At 43.7% G+C, this 23,465-nt stretch overlaps 1 protein-coding gene across 8 annotated transcripts in view; it reads right to left on the reverse strand.

Moving 5' to 3' along the window:
* Positions 1–23,118, reverse strand: part of carmil3 (capping protein regulator and myosin 1 linker 3) — a 72,602-nt gene extending 49,484 nt beyond the window's left edge. For all 8 annotated transcript variants that reach the window (XR_006360922.1, XM_044032765.1, XM_044032802.1 and 5 more), the window contains exons 1-8: positions 22,852–23,118; positions 18,039–18,133; positions 7,584–7,634; positions 6,233–6,292; positions 6,041–6,162; positions 3,418–3,512; positions 2,968–3,038; positions 2,745–2,818 (exon numbers count right to left, since the gene is read on the reverse strand). Coding sequence is in view for 7 of the 8 variants with exons in the window: in XM_044032765.1 (XP_043888700.1) it covers positions 2,745–2,818; positions 2,968–3,038; positions 3,418–3,512; positions 6,041–6,162; positions 6,233–6,292; positions 7,584–7,634; positions 18,039–18,133; positions 22,852–22,912 (629 nt within the window). In the remaining variant the exon portion in view is untranslated. The remainder of the gene's footprint in view (positions 1–2,744; positions 2,819–2,967; positions 3,039–3,417; positions 3,513–6,040; positions 6,163–6,232; positions 6,293–7,583; positions 7,635–18,038; positions 18,134–22,851) is intronic.
* Positions 23,119–23,465: the final 347 nt, after the last annotated feature.

Genomic DNA, 23,465 nt, shown 5'->3' on the forward strand with positions numbered 1-23,465 from the left:
ATTGTATCCTCTCCATCTAGGATTGTTGCTGCTGCACAAGAAAGAAGGACGGTTCCACAGGCCTCAGGGGTTTCTAAGGAAACAACAGTACTCTAAACAAATCAAGGGAGCTAGGCTGAATCCTTTATTTGCATGTCAAATGTCAACTCGTTTTATGATCGGCAGCATTCAAGCGACACTTACACTCTTCGACAATGTCTGGGGAAAGGAGACAGGGGACTTAGAAAGATGCCAGCAAGGAGAAAGAGGAGAAGACATGTGGCATCTTACAGCTGTTTCAGAGTGTTGGATTCTGCCATTGACATGCATATCATTCCCTCGTTCTATGATCTCCTCCAACTTCTAACAGACTTGAACACAGAGCAAGACACAGACACAGAGGAAAGGCCAATACACAAAGTTCACTCAGGGCAGGCCTTCATAGACAAAAACAGTTATGACTGACAGCTGAGGAGATGCACTACACCATCTGGGAAAGACTTTTGCATACAAGCATGGTGCAGAATGAAGAGCAAGGAACGTCTTCCAAAAGTACAGTGTAGACGTGACATATTCACACAGTGATGTGGGTCTATTTGTTTTGTGGATAACAACTGTCGACTGATTTATTTCAACCTTGGTTAAAATCTCACTGAAATCACATTTCCGTCCTGGTCTTACTGACAACATCTGCTGGGAACTGCTAATGGGTTTCACCAGGAACAGGGTTTCAGACTGACATGAGTCTCAACTACTAGACGCGGCAAATATGACACGAAGCAGCTACTCAGTCGGAAAAGCAATAGGAGAGCACGTCATGCTCAGTGCCTCCAGAATGTAGTGCATTATAGACCCTTTCATTGTATACAAACATTCCAAGCTTAGCGAAAATGCTCGCGCAGTTTTGGGGTCAGAAAAGGTCACAACAGGTGAATAGCATGTATGTCCACAGTCCTACACCGGATAATTCTGAATATGTTCTTTCGTTGCCGAATTAAGGACTCTGAACAATACCTAAATAAATTAGTACTAGCCGACGGCAACAGTCTGCCTGACCCAGCTTCCATGAAAGATTGGGTAGATTATATTAGCAAGTGGCCAGATATCCAGCTAGCTAGCTAGCTAGCTAGCTATTCACTCTTACCTTATAGATAAAGCTAGCCTGTACACGCGAGAAAGTCTATGCACATACAAGGAACGTTTTTAGCACACCATGTTTACTTGTCAACGCGCTAGCTGGCCAAGCTAGCTACGTCCAAGACCACAACATAACTTTAGGCAGCACAGGTTTCATATACATATGTGGATTGACGCACACATTTCTGTGAAATCCAGGCTTTTTATCGTAATCTAACAGAAAGAGATGATAAATGATAACTTACATGACTTACAATGAAGTGAGCACTACAAACGCGAGCCTCTTCGACCGCAGTAGCATCGCCGCGGTCTTCTCTTTTTAAGGCTTGGAGCCACAGACGATGTCTTTACCCTGTAGGGATTCTGAAGAACGTGCTGGTTCTGTTTTCACAGCCAACTACGCTACAAGTAGGCATTTTATTGTTGTACAAGTTAATGGTACGAGTGTGGTCTCTGCCCCCAAACTGCGCGTGCACATTTCTGTGACGTAGCTTTCGAAAGAGTCTACATAATGCTTTAAAGAAGGATACAGAAAAGTCCCCCAGCCAGAGAATTCATGTCGTGTTTTGAGACAGAACTAAAATGTGTTGAATGCAAACCTGTGAAAAATGACAGTACACAGCGCAGGTGAGTGGAAAAGTAAGACTCGACCGTCACCTTATAGTGTGCTCCGATTTTGCTCACACCATGTGACCCAGTCTGGCTCCGCACAAATAACACCTAATCACGCGCATACGTATTTTTGCTGCTCGGTTATTTTGATGCCAGGCTACAGTATAAGCTAAACTGAAAATAAAATGCAGATTGCTTTCATTTTGGAGCACACACTGACCAATCTCATTGCAGTGAAGGGGCGAATTGGCTGAAGTGGGGAGCAATTATCTGAGGAGTGGTACGCACCAGCTGTGTGTGTGTGTCCATAGTAGGCTGTGAGAATAAATTCTGATCTCCACAATGACATTTTGTCCGCTTCATTTTAAAAGGCTTTTTGAGGGTTGAGATTTAGTTTTGGGGTTAGAATTAGGCTTGGGTTCGACTTACGTTAAGTGATAGGCATTTAGTTGCGATGGTTAAGGTAGGGTAAGGGGCTAGGGAATGCATTACGTCTACGAGTGTCCTCACGAAGAGTGCTGTACATGAATGTGTGTGTGTGTAACTGGTAAAGTCATTGCAAATGAGCAGGTGTTTCAGGGCAAAACGCCCCAAACACAAATAAAAACGAGCAGGGCTGCAATGCAGTTCTGGCAGAGCATTAAAAAAAAGAGCATGCCAAATGTCCGCGGCTGTCTACGGGATAAAAACAGCCAGACATTGACAGCGACAGAACTGACAAGTATCTAATTTAATGAGCTTGTGCCCAATTACTTGGTGTTCCCTAAACGCCCCCCGGAGCTGAAGTAAACAACCTCAAATTAATGCTGAAATTCAGCATTTAAACCCTGTTGCCACTGCTTCATTGCAAATCTAATGTACTGGAGAGCGATTCTTCACACAAACACACACTGCACTGTACTGTACGTTGCTGAAGTCTGGGTCTGGTGTTAAGTTAATTGTATCTCTGTAATCGGTGCATGCCGGGGTGCTCAAATAAGCCTGCATGTGGTTAAGATGTCAGTAAACTGTGTCACCTGCTGTCAAGGTGGCTGAAGTCCAGTAAGTTGAACTCTCTGTTGTCCTGAGAGTGGTAGATGGTGTCAACATCCTAGAGCAGAAATGCAGGGCGAGAAAAACAAAGAAGAAAGAAAGGTGAGTGGAAAAGAAACAAACGGGAGCACGAGGATCCTAGTTTTAGACGGAGAGGAAAAGCTTAAGATTCTAACAAAAGCACAACAGACAAAACGACCATCTCACCCATTGTACTTCTTCTTTGCAGCCAATCCCATTGTAGTCACAAAGGGCTTCATAAGTCTCAGAGAAACCTCCTAAAAAATAGGAGGAGACGGAAAAAAACGACAAACAAGAAAACCATTACATATGAAAACGGGCGACAGAGGATGTACGAAGGAGTCAAAGATGAAAGTCAGGCAGAGCAAGACAAACATGGTCAGCATTGACGGTGAGAGCGATGAAACATAAACACTGAGGTTAGAAGACTTGCCACATGAAAAGGTCTTCCTGTAGATTAATAGGATTACTAGCAAAAGGTGGGGTACCATACAGCACCGGTCCTCTGACCCACTTAAAGATCCAAAATGATTTGGTGTGAGTCAGTGAACCGGCGGTTGGACGGTATCTGAAGTGTGTGAGCATGTCTGTGTGCAGTGTGGTCCCTGTGTGGACAGTGAGACGTCGCAGACTGACCACAGGTTTTCTGGGCCTCGAGCGAGGATTCCGACATTGGCGAAAACTTGTGGCTTTCGTCCGTCAGGTCGCCCTCGGCTCGACAAATAGGAGGGCTGAAAGACAAAGACGAGAGTTAGCAGACATGCTAGCAGCTTCATAAAGCCATAGAGTGCTGTAGCAGAACCTTGAGCTACATGCTAATTTCGGTATGCTAACACTCTCAACAAGAAGCAAAGTGGTCGAGACGTCATTCCAGAACTGCAGTTTGGCCTGTGATTCTGTTCAGATTCAAACAGAAATTCAGAGGCGTAGCTGTTAATCACACAAGTGTCCACTCATATACTGTATCATCTATTAGCTTCATATCATATTGCCAGATTCTTGCCCTAATCAACCCCATGGTGGCGCTATGCAGACATCCACACTTTTGCAGGCTCATCTCCCCTGTCAGATCTTTGAGGATGCTGGGTGAACTTCAAGACTGCGACCCATTTTTTAACATTAACAATATTGACAAGCTTAAATCAGATATGTTAGATATGATCCGAATGTGTAAAATCGTATCTGTATACTCAACTGGGTACCATAGATGAATAAAAAAATAAATAAATCAGCTATTGCTCAACAGCAAACATAAATGATTAATGATGGTCATACGCTGCGTGTACAATTTTAAAAATGAAGCTACATCAATAAAACATCAAAATAAACACAAATGGAAAAGAAAGTAGTGAAGCAGAGTTAGCAGACTCTATGAAGTCCGAGACACTGCTCATGGAGGGTAATTAAGATACCAAGAATCCTGTAGCATGAATCTACATGAGGCAAACCAAAATACAAGAAGTGTAAGACACAGGACCACGAGCTGATTAGAATAAGCACAAGGGACACCGTAACGACGTGCTCGCTAATGATAGCGCGCAGCCTGCTCCACGAGGGAGACTGGAGCGGTTTGTGGAAGACGGAGGAGGAGTTTGGCGATGTCAACCTGAAGGAAACAAAGATTTGGTGACAAGGTAGCAAAGGAAGCACATCTATTTAGATTTTCCACTATGTCAGACGAGGATCACCAGTCATTAGAATGTCTCCTTAGGGCACCGTGAATGTCTCTCCAAAGTTTTAAAGCAGTCCATCGCACAGTTATTCGGATATTTATGTCAAATTGCCCTCTGAAGAACCTTTCCTGTTGTATGGCTCATTTTTCATCGCCTTTACCGTTTTGGGAAAGTCACAGTCATCCCTGCTTGCCAAAGATGTGCAGTGATTAGAATACTTTGGTCTCAATTACAGGTTAGGGAAAAAGTGAATGGTAAATATTATGCTTTGTCTTCCCTGGGCTCTTACTGCCAGTGAAGTCCTTGCTGCTTCAGTGAAACACCAGGTGTGACTGATGAAATGACTCCACCAGTCCCTGTGAGCACTCACCCTGCAACGCATTGTTTTAAGTCACAATACATTTCCAGAGATAAAACGAATATGCCTTACAAAGTATCACAGTTACGGATAATCTATGCTTGCCGAATGAAATACAGCTGCATGACATTCTCCAAATGATAATCACGTCTTACTTTCCTGGGTAAGGTGCTAATTTGGAGCCGACGTATTCTTTCATTATAGGCGAGATGGAAATTGGATGTGTGCAACGTTGAATCTGTTCAAAGTGGATAAAAACAATAATAACTGAGGAACCGAATCTCCAAGACTCCGTTTGAAGCTGCCCACACTCTGGGCCCTAATTACAGACACAGATGCACATTGAAACAAAAACATTGAGAAGGCAGAAACTGATGCTCACAAAGTAAATACCGTGTTTGCACATTATACTGTGCTGTACCTGCTTTGGCTTTTTGATAGGATTACGCCGCCACACAGTCGCATTCCACACTCACCATCCTTAATCCCATTTGTCAACAAATCACACACAACACCTAACCACATCCATGACCTTAATCCCGCACCTCATCTCGACACTCATTATCCGCCCCTGGAGCACGAGCGTATGTGCACGTTACCTTGATACTATCGGCATTATGTTCTTCAATCAGTTACAGGGCAACAACAATCAAACCTACAACAATTTCTGCCCTTAAGTCTCTCCTTATGTCTTTATTCTCAGCAGAACCAATTCCCAACACGGCTCTAATGGAAAAGAACCATTCTGAAAGATGATAGAGTGCAGAGATAGCCTTGTGCGGGTCAGCAGCCAGAGCGGAGTCAATTCTATTGCTCTTAGAAATTTTAAATGAGGGAATCCACTCTGTGCTTTGCCTGCTCATCCATATAGCCACAGGAGAACGGAACAAAAATGTACAGGTCTGGAATTTAACTCCGCTGTGCACAAATGGCTTTTTGACTGGAGGCGCGAATCGACTCCTCCACAAGTGTGTTACTGCTACTCGCTGCCTTCACTACATTAACTGGAAAAAAAAAGTGCCAACACAAAGCCTTCAGGTAACAGCCCACTCACAGTGTCAGCTGGCTGATTTAATCCCAGTGACTGCGGGGTAGTAAACTCAACTGTGACACAGAAATGGTCGGCTGGAGAAAGTACAGCAGCATGTAACGCTGGCCCAAAGTGAAGCTGCCAACCTGCAAATGCCCTGCCAGGTGACACAAAAGCCAAAAAAGACACCACACTTACGCATAAATAGAGTTGTTGAAGACTCGTGAGAGGGCGTAGTTTATGTGGCTGACCATGTGATCCAGCTGGTCCTGGGTCTGCAGCCTCAAGGAGTACGTGGTCTTGTCTGTATCGATGACGACCTGCAATGCAGAATTATGCATGAGCTTCACTGTGAGAGAAAGATCAAACGCCATGAAAACACCATCTCACCTGGTGTTCTGGGTAAGTGTTCATTGCTCGGATTTCCAAGAAGTTGAAGGTGACCTCTGCCTGAAATCAGCAAAAAAAAAAAACAACAACAACAACAATGACACACCGCCTGTTTCACATCATCTATGAAAGCTACTTAAACCTTCTTAGAAGTCAGCTCGTGTTTTTGATTTCGACAGTGTTGTGGACACCGAGGTAATTGCTGAGATACGTTAACAGGAGCAGTTAGGGGATTGGATTTAGCTAACTTAAAAGGTCTAGTATGTGTAGGAATTAGCGACATCCAATGGCCAGACTCATTCTAACAAAAGGACAACTCCACTGCTTACCCCTCCCTTAAACTGACACCTTTGTATACCAGAGAGGATGTCATTATTTCTTCTTTGTGTAGTGAGCTTCGGCATCAAAATGAACGGATTGATTGAGCTGTGGGTTTGAATCCAGTCGACTGGTTTGTGGATTGCTGTTGGAAATCGGCGCTAAGTCTATTCTAGTCTAATTCCAAGATGGCACAAGCCAAGTTATTTTTGGGAAACACCCAACTAAACAAATACGTTTATAAAGATGAAAAGCCATCCCCATGACGTCTACATCGACATTTTTACTATTGTGGAAGCCCGTTTGTTTGAAGACTCGGACAGAAAATAAGTTCTCTCGAAGAATAACAGCCCCATTCATCCTTTGTCTACTGCTTATCCTCCACATGAGGGTTTTGGGGGACTGCTGGTGCCCAGCTGAAATAGGGTGAAAGGCAGAACAGAAAGATATGAACAACCATTCGCCCACTGGTGTGCACAATTTAGAGTGTCCACTTAACCTCTGCATGTTTTTGGACATGTGGGAGGAAACCAGAGAACTCGGAGAAAACCCACGTGCACATAAGGAGAACATGCAAACTCCAAACTCGATTTAATTAAATTTAACTTTTACATGTATGAACTGAACTTTGAACGAGCTGTCTCTGAGAGTGACTTAGCACAACGCTACTGCTTTTTTTTTAATTTCCTGTCTATTTGACCACTTGGGACTGATGCCACAGTTAGAGCCGAGCTTCACAGAAAGAGTGAAATATGAGGCAACAAAAGAGCAGCTATAAATTCACTCATTAACATATTAGAGCGCGCTTGTTTGATGCCAATCAACAAAGACGCACTTTTATGTCACCTGCCAGTTAATATATCTATATAGTGAAATCATCAGCCACACAGGAATCTTCATGTTTCCCCCTGCTCCAAACCTCGGCTACTTTCACATAACTCTTGTAAAATACAGTGCGATAAAAAAAGAAAAAGCCAAACAAAAATAAATAAATAAAAAAATTAAATTAAACACAGAGTGGGTGAACGTTTACCTTTGTAGGCACTTTGACAGGAAAGAGATACAGTCTCCATGTTGCCAGGACCTGGGGGGAGAACACATTCATTTTTTCTGTCACAGAGCAGGAAATGCAAAATGCAAATTGCAGCAAAAATAGCACAGCACAAACATCCCATAAAGAGAGCAAATCATGTCTGCAGTTGATCTGAAAGGCTCGTAAGTCACGTTAAGCACTCCACACATTGGAGAGCTAATGATGATAGTGCACGTAAGCACTTGTGTGAAAGGAAGATTATGGGTAGATCGCGAGTGACATGACAGTCCGATTTATAGAGCCGTGTTGCATTGATGTAAAAAAATAAAAAAAGCGGCACTATGCAGAGTTGAGGTGGAGAAAGAGGACGGAAGGAGTAAAAAAAGCAACGTGTGCTTTTGCAAAAAAGAAACATTACCATGTAAAAGTGTCTCTGGTGCAGTAAGAGAAGGAAAAATTGGAGCATATTCACAATTGCCTATGTAATTTATCTCATTCATAATTCAAAAATCCATAATTAGCTCTATCCCTCCCCATCTCCTTCTGTTTCTGGCCCACACTTTCTCTTTGCGCTTTCTCAGCTGGCTTTCAAACTCAAATATTCTGGCATGTCCATGATTCCCTCCCTTGCATCTCATCATTCCTCTGATTCCTCTCTCCATCTCCATGGAAATCAGTTCATTTTCCCCCCATATACTTCCTTAATCCCTAATCCCTCCATCTCCCCGTGAGCCACAGCACCCTGTCTGGTTTGCTCCTGCCTGAAAACCTCACACACACACACACACACACACACACACACACACACAGAGACACACACCCCTACCATCTCACAATTCCCTGGTCTTCTTTCCTGTAACAGTTTCTTTCTATTCTTTTTCTGCTCTGTCGCTTTCAATACCTCAAGGCCTCTCTGTGCTGAATGGCTAATGGCGCCCTGCTGAGTGGTGGTGAGAGGAATAAAGCAAAAGAAACATACAAAGGGAGAGGAGGAGGGAGACATATAGATGAGGCAATAGAGACACTAGATTTCCCTTCTCATAATAAAGTCTTCAGATCTTCCTCCACTATAGTTCACCAACTCGCAGCAAAATTGCTCTCACACATCAGCCTCGTTTCTTAACTACACAGATATCCATAATAGACTCCCAAGAAGGAGAGACATGAGAGGATTGAAGACATGCGACTAAAAAGGAGCAGACGGAGGGAGAAGAAAGAAGAAGACGGCGGAGGGGGGGCCCTCGACGAAAGATTGTTAGTCCAATCGCCACTCGAAAGTTTGACAAGTCCAGAAAAAACGCGGGGGGGGCCGCGATGGGACCTTGAGGCACACTGGAAAGGATGTGAGAGCGTTCTATACGGTGAGAAAATATAAGACAAAAGAATATTCTCCCTTTGAAGGCCCTGCAGCTGACGGAGGCTATCATCATGTAAACAGAGGCATCAATAATGCAGACTCTATGACGGCTGCCGATTTCATCCTCTGATGCTGAACAGGGCTTCTTGCGTAGAGTTTCTGCTCTTGATAGATCACTTTCAGCTCACGGAGGTATCATTACAGACAATCGATACTCGGCGTTTCATACTGTGTGTAGTCTGAAGGGTATGTGCCGCATTAGAGAGAGAATCCGCGGGATCTGAGATGTAATGGATCCAGTCAGAGCCATCGTGACAGTGCCACCTTTTAAACTTCAGAGGACCAGTCTGGCACAAAGCGTCTGTGCCAGTTTCAGGCTTAATGGAGTTGTTATTTTCCCTGGCACTGACCTTGGGTATGCCGGAGTAAAATATGAGGTGTGTTTAGTGGCAACGTTGGTGCATTACAATCTTTAGGCAGAGGCAAGTCATTGCACGACTGGACAAACAAAAAACTGGGCAAAAAAGTATTTTAAAGCTAGGGTCCATGAGATAGGTAGAGCTAAGAAAACAAGGAAAAAAGATTGAGATAAGACATGGTAATGTAATGAAATATTACAGAAATGCCATGTTAATATTCAGGTAATAGTTTGGAAAAATGAAAATTACCATAATTAACCATTGGGGGAAATTTAGTAAAATGAAAATTGAATTAAAAAAAGAAATAAGCTATTGCGATAATTATTATTAACATCTCGAGAAGTGCTTTATGAATATTATTATAATTATATGACTTCCCCAATTATGACTGTACTTTTATCGTACTATAACCATCCTGTTAATTTCCTGTGATGTAAAGTGTTACCAGGTTAATTTATTAATGTCACTACAACAATATGGTTTTATTGAGAAAAAAAACCCATATTAATGTTGGCAAGTTCCTGGCTGAACATAACTCATACATATCTATTTTCAGTTTTTGCGATATATAAAAGGTCTTTTACAATATTAGGGCTGTAAAGTCCCAGTCGACTGGTCCATTAATGAGTAGGCGCGTTCTGGCTAGACTCAAATTCTGATGGTCGACTTTTTGCCGCGTTAATTTCATACAGTCTATGGTTAATTTTTGTTTCATCTGGAGGAATGTACCAAGTCAGAAATCATGGGCTATGATATTGATAAAATATTATCTTTATCTATTTTTACTGCTTATTGCCAATCTTAGACTCCCTAGAAAAGTTTCAGACAGCTGCGTTTTAACCTCTGCACATAAACAAATAAACAAGCAATAGTTTCTCACTTGACGAATTAAGGCATAAGGATGAACTGAATAGCACAATGGATACGGCATTCATCAGAGCTGCAGTCAAGCCCCACTGGCCAGCACCACAACTTTATCTCACATAATGTGGCAGTCTGGTGACCCATTTCTCCACGGATCAATCGAAAATCCTGAAAGCCTCATGAAGAATTGTTTTCCACCGAGGAAATCGTGCGAGATGAGATGGTCAACCTTACTGACCCGGTGAGCCACGGACACGGCAGGTGACAATCTCAGAGAGTGATGAGGAAGTGGTGGAGGAAGGGGAGTGGTGGGTGGGTGGTGCAGTGGGAGGGGGTCGACAGAGGTGCTGTCCGAAGCACAAGTTCAAAGAGCCAGACGGCCAGACGGCCCCTGAAGCAGACTGCAATGGCAGGGTGGGAGTGTGTGTGTCATACAGAGAGAGAGAGAGAGGGTGTGTGAGCACCACACACGCACCAAAACAACAAATGTGTCACTTTCTGGATTCTGCATGTGTATGTTTGCATGCATGCACTCAAGAGGGACAGAGATGGGCGGGGGGGCGGGCTTATATTAATCATAAGCTGTCAGGCTCTGGGTCTTGCACTTCAAAAGAGATGGTGCAAATCAAATTGTGTCCCTTGGTCCTGTGTGTGTGTGTGTCGCAACATTGCCTCCAAGAGAACAAGCAGAGGATCAGTGCCAGATTTGGCCGCCCATGGTATTCGTGGCTTGCCCACAAGGGCATTTAAACAAACACACACACACACACACAGAGCCACTGTCAAAGAACCAAGTGAACTCAGCATCATCAGAACCCTGCCAGTCAACCTGTCAGCTTACATGCATGTGTGGGTGTCAGTGTGTGTGTGTGTGTGTGTTTGAAAGCACAGATGCTCCAGGTTCTGCTTCATAACAGACTTCAGAGTGGCTCAAAGAGAGTCGAGAAGGAATGGCACCGAATGAGAGGAAAGAAATGCTTCCAAAACCTTTCCAAAAAAAAAAAAAAAAAGGAGAGAAATACACTTGTTCCAGATTTTCTCATAAAAATTCCAACCAGCCCAATGCTCCCAAATCAAAGAGTTGGCAAACAAGCAATCTGAAGCCCAAAGGAGCTCTTAAAAGGAGAGGAATCGGAACAAGAGGGAGACCAAGTAGCGAGGATATGGATATGTGGTTGTGTGTCAGTAGAAGTAAGAGTTGAGACTGAAGAAATGCAGTCGTTGCAGAGAAAGGGGGAGTTTGACAGAACAGCAAGAAAAGAAAGAAGATGAATAGTAATATAAATAGAATATTATAGAAAATAATAGAAAAGTGGCCTTTTAAACCACTCATTCACACCTACTCTCATCTCATGGGAGAAAAGAGCCGGTCAGTGTACTGTAGACCCTCTACAGGCTCTTTTCTCTGCTTTAAACATGCGTTATGATCATCAAAACAAAGCTTCCAAGTTCCAATTACAGCTGCACAAGGTTCTTACCGCACACCATCAAATAATAAATCCTGGATACCAGCAAAGAAAATGACTCCACACTGAGAATCTCTGAGGGAAAACTGGTGAAAAGACATTTGTGGATGATGCAGCGATAATGCTCCCATTACACACAAAAAAAATGGAGGCGTCCAGAGACTGAATAAAGATTCAGCCGCTCTGCTTTGCTGCTTTGTCGTGGACTCTTTGTTTTCCCCACAGACCAGTGCACAGCAACAAAAGTGTCTTCAGAGCCCGGTGCAAGGCCATGTTTCACCACTTATAATGTTTAAGTTGGTTATATGACTCAGTGAATAGCTTCTTTTGTCACCGCGATGCAGAATATTTCTGGCTTATAATTCAAAACTGGACTCAATGTGTGCAAAAATCCAAGATCTGAATTTAGACTGGGACATCGGTAATGGAGTTAACACTTCTACCTGCATAATAATTTCGTCTGCCTGGCTTTATGAGGCCGTGCTGATGAAGTCATAGATGCCAATAAAATGAGCCTCTGGAAATCTTCCCCTCTATTTTGGACAGAATTTGCTGCTTGGCAGAGCTGCACTGCTCTGTGCACCGACAAGCCCAAGATGCTCCGTCACTTTCTGTGGGGGCTGTCAAATAGTGTTCAAGCCAATCAGTAATGGAATTAGATTAGGGCGATGTGACGTCTGTGAGAACGCAAAATTACAATTGACACTGTTTCAATGATCACAAATTGATGAAGACTAATATTCTAACAATACCAAAGGGATGAATATTGGAATATTGCATCGGTGTCAAAGAGATTTCTCTTTTACAAACACATATGACAAGAGTAACAGATCAAATGACGGGAAATCTCATTATAAGAAATGTGTCTACTGGGTTTTTACATCTAAAGTGGGTTCACTCTGGTCCAACTGAAATTAGACTCATATGGGTTTTTCTATATATCTGATGCTAATCCTCATCTTTAAGAATACGTACTTTTTTGTTTGCCTTTTTTTCCTCCACCTGATTAAACATAACAGTTTAATAAAACAGTATATACAAAATTGTGGTGGTGAACAATTTAAAGGGTTTTGATGGTAAACTGTGTGGTCATGCCTCCATCGCATTTCAAATCAGATTGTGCAGAGAATATTGAACTAGAGCTTACTGGGGGAGAAAAAAAGAAATCAAAAGTCAACTCACAGTTTGCGATATTTTACCCACATGATTCAGCTGTAGTCTGCCCTGCAATGTGCTTCAATATTTACACACAGCCACTTCTTTAAATACAGTGGCACTAACTTGACCTCCAGACTACTGAGGGTTTCTTTTGCACTTTTTAATGCACTTACCAGCATTTATCAAGTCCATGACAAAAAAAAAAAACAGGAAAAATAATCAGCAAACCAATTACTTTACTTCTAACTGAAATATTGAATGTTCCCTTAGATTGGTTTATTTTCCCACAGAGCCAAATGAAGTGCAAAATCCACTCCGACGTGTCCGGGGCAGCAGCCATGTAAATAACGGGAGAATGTACCTCGTCCATCTTTTTTTAGCTACTACTCAACAAGCTGCTGTAGTTAACATGCTCTGCCGCCTCCCAGAAGGCAAAGCGTCTTCCAGAGTGGATAAACTTCCAGAGTGCACCTGGTTATTGGGTCTGACTGAGGTCACATCGCATTCGCGCCACAAACAAACCACTCTAAAGTTTGCTTGGGGACCAGACCACGGCCGCCTCGTCTCAAAGTTCTCAGTGCAGTTGCTTCAGACTGCACCTAAGAGTTTGATTACCATGCTGCCACCTGCCCAAGTCAATCACACAACACAAACCGCAAAATGCAGCCGTGGAAAGAGTCGTCTACCACACACAGATTGCTCATCCACGGTGTTTTAAGTGTTTTCCCTGTGTGTAGTTCAGTTATATTGTGCAGTTCAGCCAAAGACCATTTTCTCCTATTCTACAAGTAGAAAAGAAAGCAACACCTTATGTGCCAGCTGCACTATTCTCCATGTCAGAATGATTAATTTGAATAATCTAATATTCTGAGATTGATGGTTATTCTAAGACATTGGATATATGTGCCCCAACTCTTAGATATTAGGCTTAAACTTAATGGAGTGGCCTGATTTCAACTCAGTTTACCGAGTGAGACGTTCTAACTTAGAACTTAATTTCCAATTGCCAACACTAAATAAACCAATAAACCAAACCAGTGATGTATGATATACATGTCAGCCAAGACATAGTGCACATTTGTTTGCTTATTCTATCCCAAATATATTATTTGGGATAGAATAAGCAAGGTCATACTTTTTTCCACCCCAAAATAGTCTTGAACTAAACTAAACTTATCTTCTTTTTTTCTTTTTGTCAAAGGGTCAAAGGCCTGCTGTCAACTAGTGATAGTTTAAATTTAAATATAACACAAAACATCAATGCAGAGCTTCAAATCATTGCAAAATTTTACTGTATCAGTATTTTTTTTTTGACACCACTACTACTAACTACAGCTTTTTTCTTTCTTTTTTTAAAGTACATTATTTATTGGTCAGGACCGGAGGGGGATTTTAGCACATAACCATGTTCATACTTCACTTTACTTTCATTACTTAACTTTAAGGGAAACTAAAGCCCTATTTGGACAGGATTAGTTTTACATGGGGAGGGGGAGTAATGTAATTTTACCTCAGGACATCTGTAATATTAATGGCCAAAGAGATCTTAGTAAAACTACCTCAATTGGGCTATCCCCGCAGCAGGTGACCCCTATACAAGGCACATCTTGATGATTCCAAGGGGTGGTTCCCGCACTCCTGCCTCGGGCCCTTGACCTACCTCACCCCAAAAGAACTTCAGCTCAACTTCTACTCGATTTAAACACTGCCCTCACCTCCTCACCGTTTCTACGCTGCTTCTTGATCTCACACGAGTGCAGACACGAAACTACTTGTAAACAGGAGATGACGAAATATTTAAACAGGTTTACCGCTGGTCTATTCGCACAGGATAAGTATTACCAGGGGTCATTTTCCCGCACCATTTTACTCCAGGTAAAAGTCGCCGAAATCTTTACCAACATCGACCGGTAACAATTACTGACGTGGCACATTCGGATGGGACTAAAATCACTGATAAGCTCTGGTAATTATTACTTTACCCCACCTCCCCATGTAAAACTAATCCTGTCCGAATAGGGCTCAAGTGTACGAGGGAAAATATGTAGAAGGAAGGAAGGAAGGAAGGAATGTCAAAAGAAAAACTTCACAATTTGCTCAAAGAGGCTTTACATCAAATCTCTTTGAACCCTTGGTTCAAAATAAAAATCATAACAATGCACAGAAACTTAGATAGGGAGTATAATTAATCATTTTAAGTGGGACAAAGTAATTAAAAGTGCTGGCTGACTGTACATCGTCATTAACCATTAACTCCACCGACTTTCTTACTCTGCTGTACATCCCCCACAACACACACACACAACCACGGCCACTTCTTTAAATGCAGTCGCACTAACTTGACCTCCACCCTCAGTCCCACTGGAGTCTTACGAGCGGAACCGCCACATAACTGCAGGAACTAAGTGGAAATAAGGAAGCACCCGAGTGTGCTGGGGACTGTCAAACAGCGGCAATCTCAGCCGGTAATGGGCCCATTATTAGGTCGAAGCGAGGGGAGTCAACATAGAGAAAACAGTGACCGATCAAGATAAATAAGTGGCGGAAAAGCCAAATCGGCAACTGGGGCATCACACAATAACATTCCTCCATTCCCTTTTCCTCTAGTGAGAAACCCTCCCCTCCTCCGCTATCGCATCCACCCCCCACCCCCCAACCCCATCTCCCTGCTTTGCCTTTGAAGATGCTTTGTTTTCTGGGTTGTCTCCAATATTCAAATAGGGTGATCTAATAATGGCTGTGTATGTGGTGATATGATGAACCATGTGACTCTATGAAGATGCCCTCTGCACATGTCAAACTGTCTGCACAAATGTGTGTGTGTGTGTGTGTGTGTGTGTGTCTTTATCAGGCTGTGAGCACAGATTTTGTTTGAAACCCATCATTGTGGAGACATTGTGATGTTTTGCAGAACTTTAAAGACCTTTGCATTACATCTGTGCATGTTCTCACAAATAAAAAGAGACAAGTGTGTGTGTGTGTGTGTGTGTTCGCACGAGGGTGTGTGTCTGTACACACCGAGTAAAGGAAACATGTATGTTGAAACTATTCCAGCACACTGCCTTGGGTGTCACTCGAATGTCATGGTGTGCCTGTCTGAGATGGGTGGAGGGAGACCAACTTGTGTATTGGTGTGTGCGTGTGTGTGCGTGTGTGTGCGCACGCATCATAGCCTGACGGCTGGTGCATAGACAGCAGAGTCTCGGGGGAAACATGGGTGCAAACAAAGAGAAGGATGAAGAACAAAGACATCATACGTGCAGCAGTAAACATAAACTTCACGTACAACATTTGAAAAACGCTTCCTTTGAGAAACTGAATCAACAGGCGGATTTGAAGTAAAAGCTCTAATCCTGTCCAGATTTGATCTGCTAAATCTACTTCAGCATCACTAACCGAAGGCCATTTATTGTAATATCATCGCTAACCTCTGTTCCGCATTGTCCAACCACCACGTATGACATTGTCGAGTGTATTTTGTGCACAGAACCCAGAGAGACTAAAGCAAGCAGTCCGTTTATCAACTCTCTTTTTTGTTCACACTCCATACATACAAACACATTTGTCCCTTACACTGAAAAGATTGCCATTTAGAGGGGAAGACCTTGAGAATGAGCTACAATGAATGCCTATATCCAGCTCTCTCACGTTCTCTCTCTCCTTCCCCAGCCTTCCTCACTTAAAAAGAATTTGAAGCAGCAGCAGCAGCAGCAGCCAAGCCCCATTTGGATAGTAAAAAAAAAACTCTCATAAGGCAGAGACCTAATTCAATTGCTTGTGATGGAAAGAGAAGCTCAATACACTTTGGTTTGAGTAAAGATGGAGGGAAAAGGGAAGGGCACAAAGGGAAGGGATGAAGGAAAAGCGAGAGGTGACTGGTGGTAGTGGTGTAGGGTGGGGGGGGTAGGCAGAGGAGGAGGAGGAGGAGGAGGATGGTGATAGGGAGGAGAATAATTGAGATGGACAGATAAGGAGGGAGGGAGGGAGGAAACAAAGAGAGATGACAAAAATAGTTGTGGGGCTATGGGTCATGATGGAAGATGGATGGAAGGAGGAAGGAAAAGCAGAGATGGAGAACTGAGGGACGTGCAAATAAATAGCTGCGACCCTTTTATTGTATCGCGTCCTTTTTGTCTCTTCAGAGGAAATGAGCTGGCTCTCCCACGTAGCTACTACCTATGAGCACCTGATCAGTCACTAATGTGGCTGACTGACAGAGTCGCATTAACAGCGGTGGCCTTGGATTGCATGGACACATCGCAGGCTGCCCACACACCCTCTGGCACACACACACACACAGATATAAATAAATAACTGATGCCTCTGTATGTGCAAAGAGTAACAAACACATTCTTGTACAGCAAGAGGAAACTCTTAGACATGATGCAATCACCTGGCCCCTTACCTTAACCTTAAGTACGACAGCAAAATCGCCCTCGCAAGGTCAAAATGTCCTCACAAAGATAAGTTTGATTCAAAATCTGTCCTTAAAGCCTACTACACACATGTACACACACACACACACACACACTGTCTCTCTCTCGCCTGTGGCATTAAGGCCATCCTGCCACATCTAATAAACTCTGAGGATGGACGCACTAGGCCATGGCATGGTGTCCACTTCACTCTGCTTAGGCAGGACGTGCCTTAAACCAGATTTTAGTCGCGTCTGTTGTGTGCCTCGGGATGTGTAATCTGCCACTTCTGCCTTTCTCAATCTGTCCCAATTAACGTCCATCGATTTCCATTTTGTCAGCGATGAGCCGGAGCCGTTCCTGTTCCATATTCAACACCTCACACATTTGATGCTCCCTTCCAACTATTGCCCCCTTTAGAGCAGGTATTAACATCCATCCTCTGTGATCCAATCGCATGTGGACGGTACTTAAGTACTGTTCACATCTGACATTAGAATGCGTCCTAGATCAGACACGGCTTCCCTATCCGTGTTGTGGCAGTGATTGCAAATAAATGAACATATGAGCATTCATTTAGTGTAAAAAAAAAAAGACACGTGTCCTCAAACCACCCCTGGATGTGTTTTCTTTTTGTTATCTGATGTGAGGACATAGTCAGGATGTGTTGTGATATTGGGATATAGGCATTGGGATCTGCCTGTGATAAGATCGCTCATGACGTACTGCAGTACTATGTCTGACCAGGGTCTACGAGGTGTGGGCTTGTCTCTCACCAGTATCCGGTCCTCTGATTTGCCGCTCCTGGTGTCTTGCTTGATTGCTCGCACAAAATTAACGGGCTGCTTGTCCAGTATCTTCCTGATGCTCTCTGGAGAGAGAAAGAAATAGGACATGAAAAAAAAAATTACATAATGTTAACACATAACGCAATGACAAATGCTGCCCACTCAGAAGCTACGAAACTGAAGCTTGTTGACTAATGACAGGAAAAACCTTTCATTTCAAAGTAAACGAGTGGGAAAATATCAGGAGTGGAGCAGGTTTCTGGACTTATACCAATTATTTTTCTTCCGTGTAGGTCCTCACTGTATGGATACACACCTCTCTTTGGAAGACGCCACGAAGACAAGACTACACCACTCCCTGATATCATCATCCTCACTAATGAGATGCAATTACGGATACACTGGTGCCACATAAATATTTTAATTAAAAAAAAAATAAGGCGGGCTCATGCAGATTGTGAATGTGAATTTGACTCACAAATGAGTATGAAGTGAACAGAGGTTAACTGGCTGAAGAAGAAACTGACAGCAGGACCAATGGCTGGCAGATCCTGTAAGAGTATATACAGTATGTATATATAGAGTATATACAGTATTAGATTCATCAGCCTTAAACTGAGAGTTGAGCATGAGAGCATAACAAGAGAGAAATAATAATTAAATCTTAAAATATAATAAGGCAAACAATCAAAAGACTAATGAACACCTTTACACGTAATCATTTAAGATACAATTGTATCCAAAGTGAATTAAAAATGAGGGGCAACTTCAAATTCAGTACAATAAAGAGACTTTGAATTAAGTACAAATAGCTAAATCTGTTCACTTGGTGGTAATTGGAGCACAAACAGAGACAAGAGACCCAGTCAGAATTCAGTAACTGGATCTTGAGTTTACATTTTTGAACAAAGTCCATAAATCAGTGCCAAAGAGCACAGGGTCTATGTGTTGAGTGGTGGACAAAAGCATCACTAACACACTTTATGTTGGGTATTCTTTCCATTTGCCCCCCACATTGTACCATTACACCCGCTTTCCATAAATAGAGAGAGCAAACCTCCGCCAAGGTTGCTCACTTTCCCACGGTAACAATACACTCCCTACCTTGCAAGTCTGGCTCTGTATAATTTCTAAAAACCATAATCTACATCCCCAGAGGATTTCATCCAAACCCGTCCTTTGCTGTTTGAGTTATGCTGCTCGCAAACAAACAGACAAAGGCGGTCAAAAAGATAACCTCCTTGGCAGAGGTAATAAAGTAAAGCTCGACATCAGAGCATTAACACTTGGATTTAGGACACTGGCAGGTGACACTTTTCTAAGTGCTCCCAGAGAAACATCACTCTGGTGTCTTAGAGCATTTGTGTAAGCCTTCTCAGTGTAGCTGTGATTGAAGTGTGAGCATCCAAAGAGGGCAACCCGGCAACATCCCAGTGTTAATGCTGATGATGCCATCATCGCGTTTGGGGAGGTAGACTGGTAGGTCACTCCTCCACGTCACCCACGCAAGGGTGAACATTCCCAAAGACAGGCACACACACACACACACACATACACAACCTTTAACTGAAGAGGGACTCGTAACGGGGCTATTTTTAGCCTCAGTGAAAGATAAAAAGCAGCCAAGCTCATCTTAAAGAAGCAAAGCACAATATCCAGAGATGCCGTCTTTGGTGGGCCTCTGCTCCGTCATGCCAGGCAACTCAGCTGAAGCTCACTGAACCATACCAGAGGCCTCCTGCATTTACATCCCCTCCATAACAACACAACCTGCTACCCACAAAAACAATGTTAACCTTTCTCTCCTTACTGCAAACACATACATATGCCTGCAAGCCGCGCAGTATTCACAGTCCACAGTTTCTAGCAGGGCCACCCATGCTAAATATGCACTGGTGGAGCTCCACCAGATGGAGATACAACGCATCATGCTGTGTCACGACGCTCCGCTGTTATGTCAGTCTCCCGGCTCTCTCTCGCACTGCTGCACACTCATTATTCTCACTTTCCACATTCCTCCTGCAACAACCTTGAAGTTGGGATCTCACACTCGAGCGAGCGGCAACAAACGCGGCGAGGATGAGGAGGGGACGGCAGGACACGGGGCGGCAATCACACCCGGCAGATCGACGGAAGGATCAGCCCCAGACACAGAGTTACCGACGTTAAGCTGGGTAAAACCCAATCGCTTAAACCTTTTAACACGTCCCCAATAATGCCTGGTAGTGTGACCTCGGCATCTGCTCCCATGGGGTTCAAAAGAGGCAGGAGTAGTGGGAGGGGGGAAGAATCACAATAGATAAATGCATTTTTCTTTCTCTTGGTTCACTTCCATGTCCCCATGGCCTCTTGACACTGATGGATCTGCTCACTCACCCACAACACGTCCCACCACTCCCTGTTTCCCTTACAGGTTAGGCGTGTCGATGGCCTAATGGCATCTGACTCTGATCAGCAGGCCAGACAGAAGGGGTTTGACCAGGTTGAGCTGGTAAACAGTGGGATTTAACTCACCAAATCAGGGTAATTAGCAGCGAGGCACAACTTCCTTAACACCTTGCCATCCAAATGTGTGTGTGTGTGTGTGTGTGTGTGTGTAGGGTAGAGTTATTGCACAACTACGGGGCACCAGCTCTTTTCCAGTAAGGTTCCAGCTGCACACATGCTGAACCTCAATCTGATGAGGAGATTGAACAGAACACAACAGAGAGACAAAGAGAGCTGGCAACAGAGACATGAGCTACTTTACTTAGTTTCACATACTTCTAAAGAAGTGTTTAGAGAACACAACCTTTATGGCTTGTTTGCACTTGGGCTGTCACTTTTCGTCTGAAATTCAGCTCATTTGATTCAAATCAAATTTACGGAAAGATGAAAGATGAACTTTGAGCACAGCTTGGCCTTGTATCCATTTTGAATTCCCTCTTCATCCATCAGAAAAAAATATCTTCAAAAGGAAATGCATGATATGCAATATTCATTTGAACCAGATTTTTGGCAAAAGTGACAGCACTCATCAGCACCCCATAGGAACTGTGAAAAGTCTTAGTTCTACAAACTCTGTAGGGGCCTTTTCAGCTTCTTCTTCAGGGCATAAGAAACACAAGTGATGAGTTTTATCAGTTGCACAGACACGATGTCGCTGGCGTAAGTCTGCCCCACACTAGAGGATAATTGGCAAGATTTTGGTCCCGATCTGGCCCTTCGGACAATCGCGGGTGCCTTCCAATTTAAGGCTGATTTGAACAGATTATCATGCCAAATTATCCTCAACAGTCACGGTTTTAACGTCATCGGACACATCAGAGTCTTCCCAGTTTTAAAATCAAATCGAAAGTATTAAACAAACCCCCGCAGTAACCAATGAGAGCCGGGCTGCCCACAGTGCGACAAGGACGGATGTGAAGACCATCTCCCGAGCCCAGTAGATGGTAGAGAAAGAGGACAAAGTTCTGATCGCTTGTAAGATGTATCACAACCAAACAAAGACAGTCAGCCTCCATGTCTGTTTACATACTGAAGTCATGGTGAGTTTCTGAGAGATCTCAAATCCCTGGAATGTCCTCCTTAGATTAAAGTGGAGGTTGTGGCCCTGCGTCTTCACTGGATCTGTACTTTCTCTGGATTGAAATCGGTTGCAAAGTTCATTATGTCTGTGGTCTCCCACGTTTATTTAAAATCAAGTGAGATTTGAAAAACCTCTCGTGTGGGGCAGGCTTGACGTTTACGTTTATCATTCCTGGGGAAGAAGAAGAAGCCCAGTGGCTAGTTCCCATAACATTTGATCCTTGGTCACATATGGATGCTTGAAAACATGTCTTGCTCCGGGTTTCTCCGGTTTCCTCCCACAGTCCAAAGATGGTTGTTTGTCTCTATGTGGCCCTGCGATGGACTGGCGACCTGTCCAGTGCGGCCCCTGCCTATTGCCCCATGTCAGCTGAGGTTGGCACAGCACCCTCCACTACCCTCATGTGGAGGATAAAGCCATAGAAGATGGATGGATACTCTAAATTGGCCATAAGTGTGAGGGTGGATGGTTGTTTGTCTTTATGTGGTCATGGGATTGACTGGCGCCCTATGCCAGCTGGGATTGGCCCCTGAGTCCCCTCATGTCTCTCATGTGGAGGAAAACATGTCTGCCAGAACTGGTTTAAGCAGCTTGACAAACAAAAAAAAAACCACATACTTTATTGCTTTATCTCACTGTTGGACATCAATTCAAAACACCAAACTCTCCCTTTAACCATAACCAGTTAAACCTCAACTCCCATCTCATTACACAGACATCCAACCAGTGCTCCCTCAGAAATGAGCTTCTGCCTCTTGAGGAACAGGTTCTGGTTCCTCACAAAGTCAGTGTTTCTAGCAGAAAAGCTCCTCGAGAGTTAACAGAACCACACACACAGTGCAAACTCAGTGCACCTGCTTCACTCAGGAACTCTGACAGCAGCACAGGACCCATGTGTTCCACACATGTCCAAGCAGCAGCAGCAGCAGCAGCAGCAGCAGCAGCAGCAGCCACAGCAGCAGCCACAGCAGCAGCAGCAGCAGCCAGACACAGTTTCCAGAAAGTGAAACACTCAGGTCGAACAGATTAAAATCTCCACAAGCCTCGTAATGACAGCCATTAACTCCACTCCCGCTCCTGCCCGCGGGACACATTTCCTGCAAATCAAACGCAATGAATAACGGGAGATTTAAAAAAAAAAAAACAGCAGCCGAGTAAAGTAACCGAGGCTTCGCCGATTAAAAAGAGATTAAAACAACACTTTCCTCTGAATAAAGTCGTGTTTGTGCTCACCTGTGATTTCCCTGCTGACGCCGACGATGCCCGCAGGTGTTGGGGTCTCCTTTGATGCCATGGTCCGGCCCCTCTCCTTCTACTCCTTCTCCTCCTTCTTTTTCTCCTTGTTCTCCTCCTTCTCCTTGTTCTCCCGTCCTCGCCTGCTCTCAGGCTCCCTGTGTGGCTGCAGGTGGTCCGTCCGTCCGTCCGTCCGTGCGTCCGGCCGCAGCAACAGCCGGTGCAGACTGATGCGATGCTTCGCTGTGGTGGTGCGCACTGGCAAAGGCTGAGGGGACGAGAGAGAGAGAGAGGGAGAGAGGGAGGGAGAGGGAGAGGGAGAGAGAGACTATATCATTTCCTTCATTGGCAACATAAACGGAAGCGTGCAAACACAGCTTGAGATAAAAATAGATTGTGTTATTTTACCGTCTAACTCCCACGTTCGCACTTTTTAACCGAAAAAAATAAATAATTCAATATTGAGATATGATAAAAACTACATTTTCTCCATATAAGGAGGAGAAAATAACAAAATCTTTCTGAGAAAAACCCTGAAATACCAGATAGAAGAGTCAAACTTTGAATTGCTGTCTGTGAACATGATTACTACCAATTTCTGCTTATGTAAAAAG

The sequence above is a fragment of the Solea senegalensis genome, linkage group LG1 (assembly GCF_019176455.1).
Source record: "Solea senegalensis isolate Sse05_10M linkage group LG1, IFAPA_SoseM_1, whole genome shotgun sequence".
NCBI classification, from domain to species: domain Eukaryota; kingdom Metazoa; phylum Chordata; class Actinopteri; order Pleuronectiformes; family Soleidae; genus Solea; species Solea senegalensis.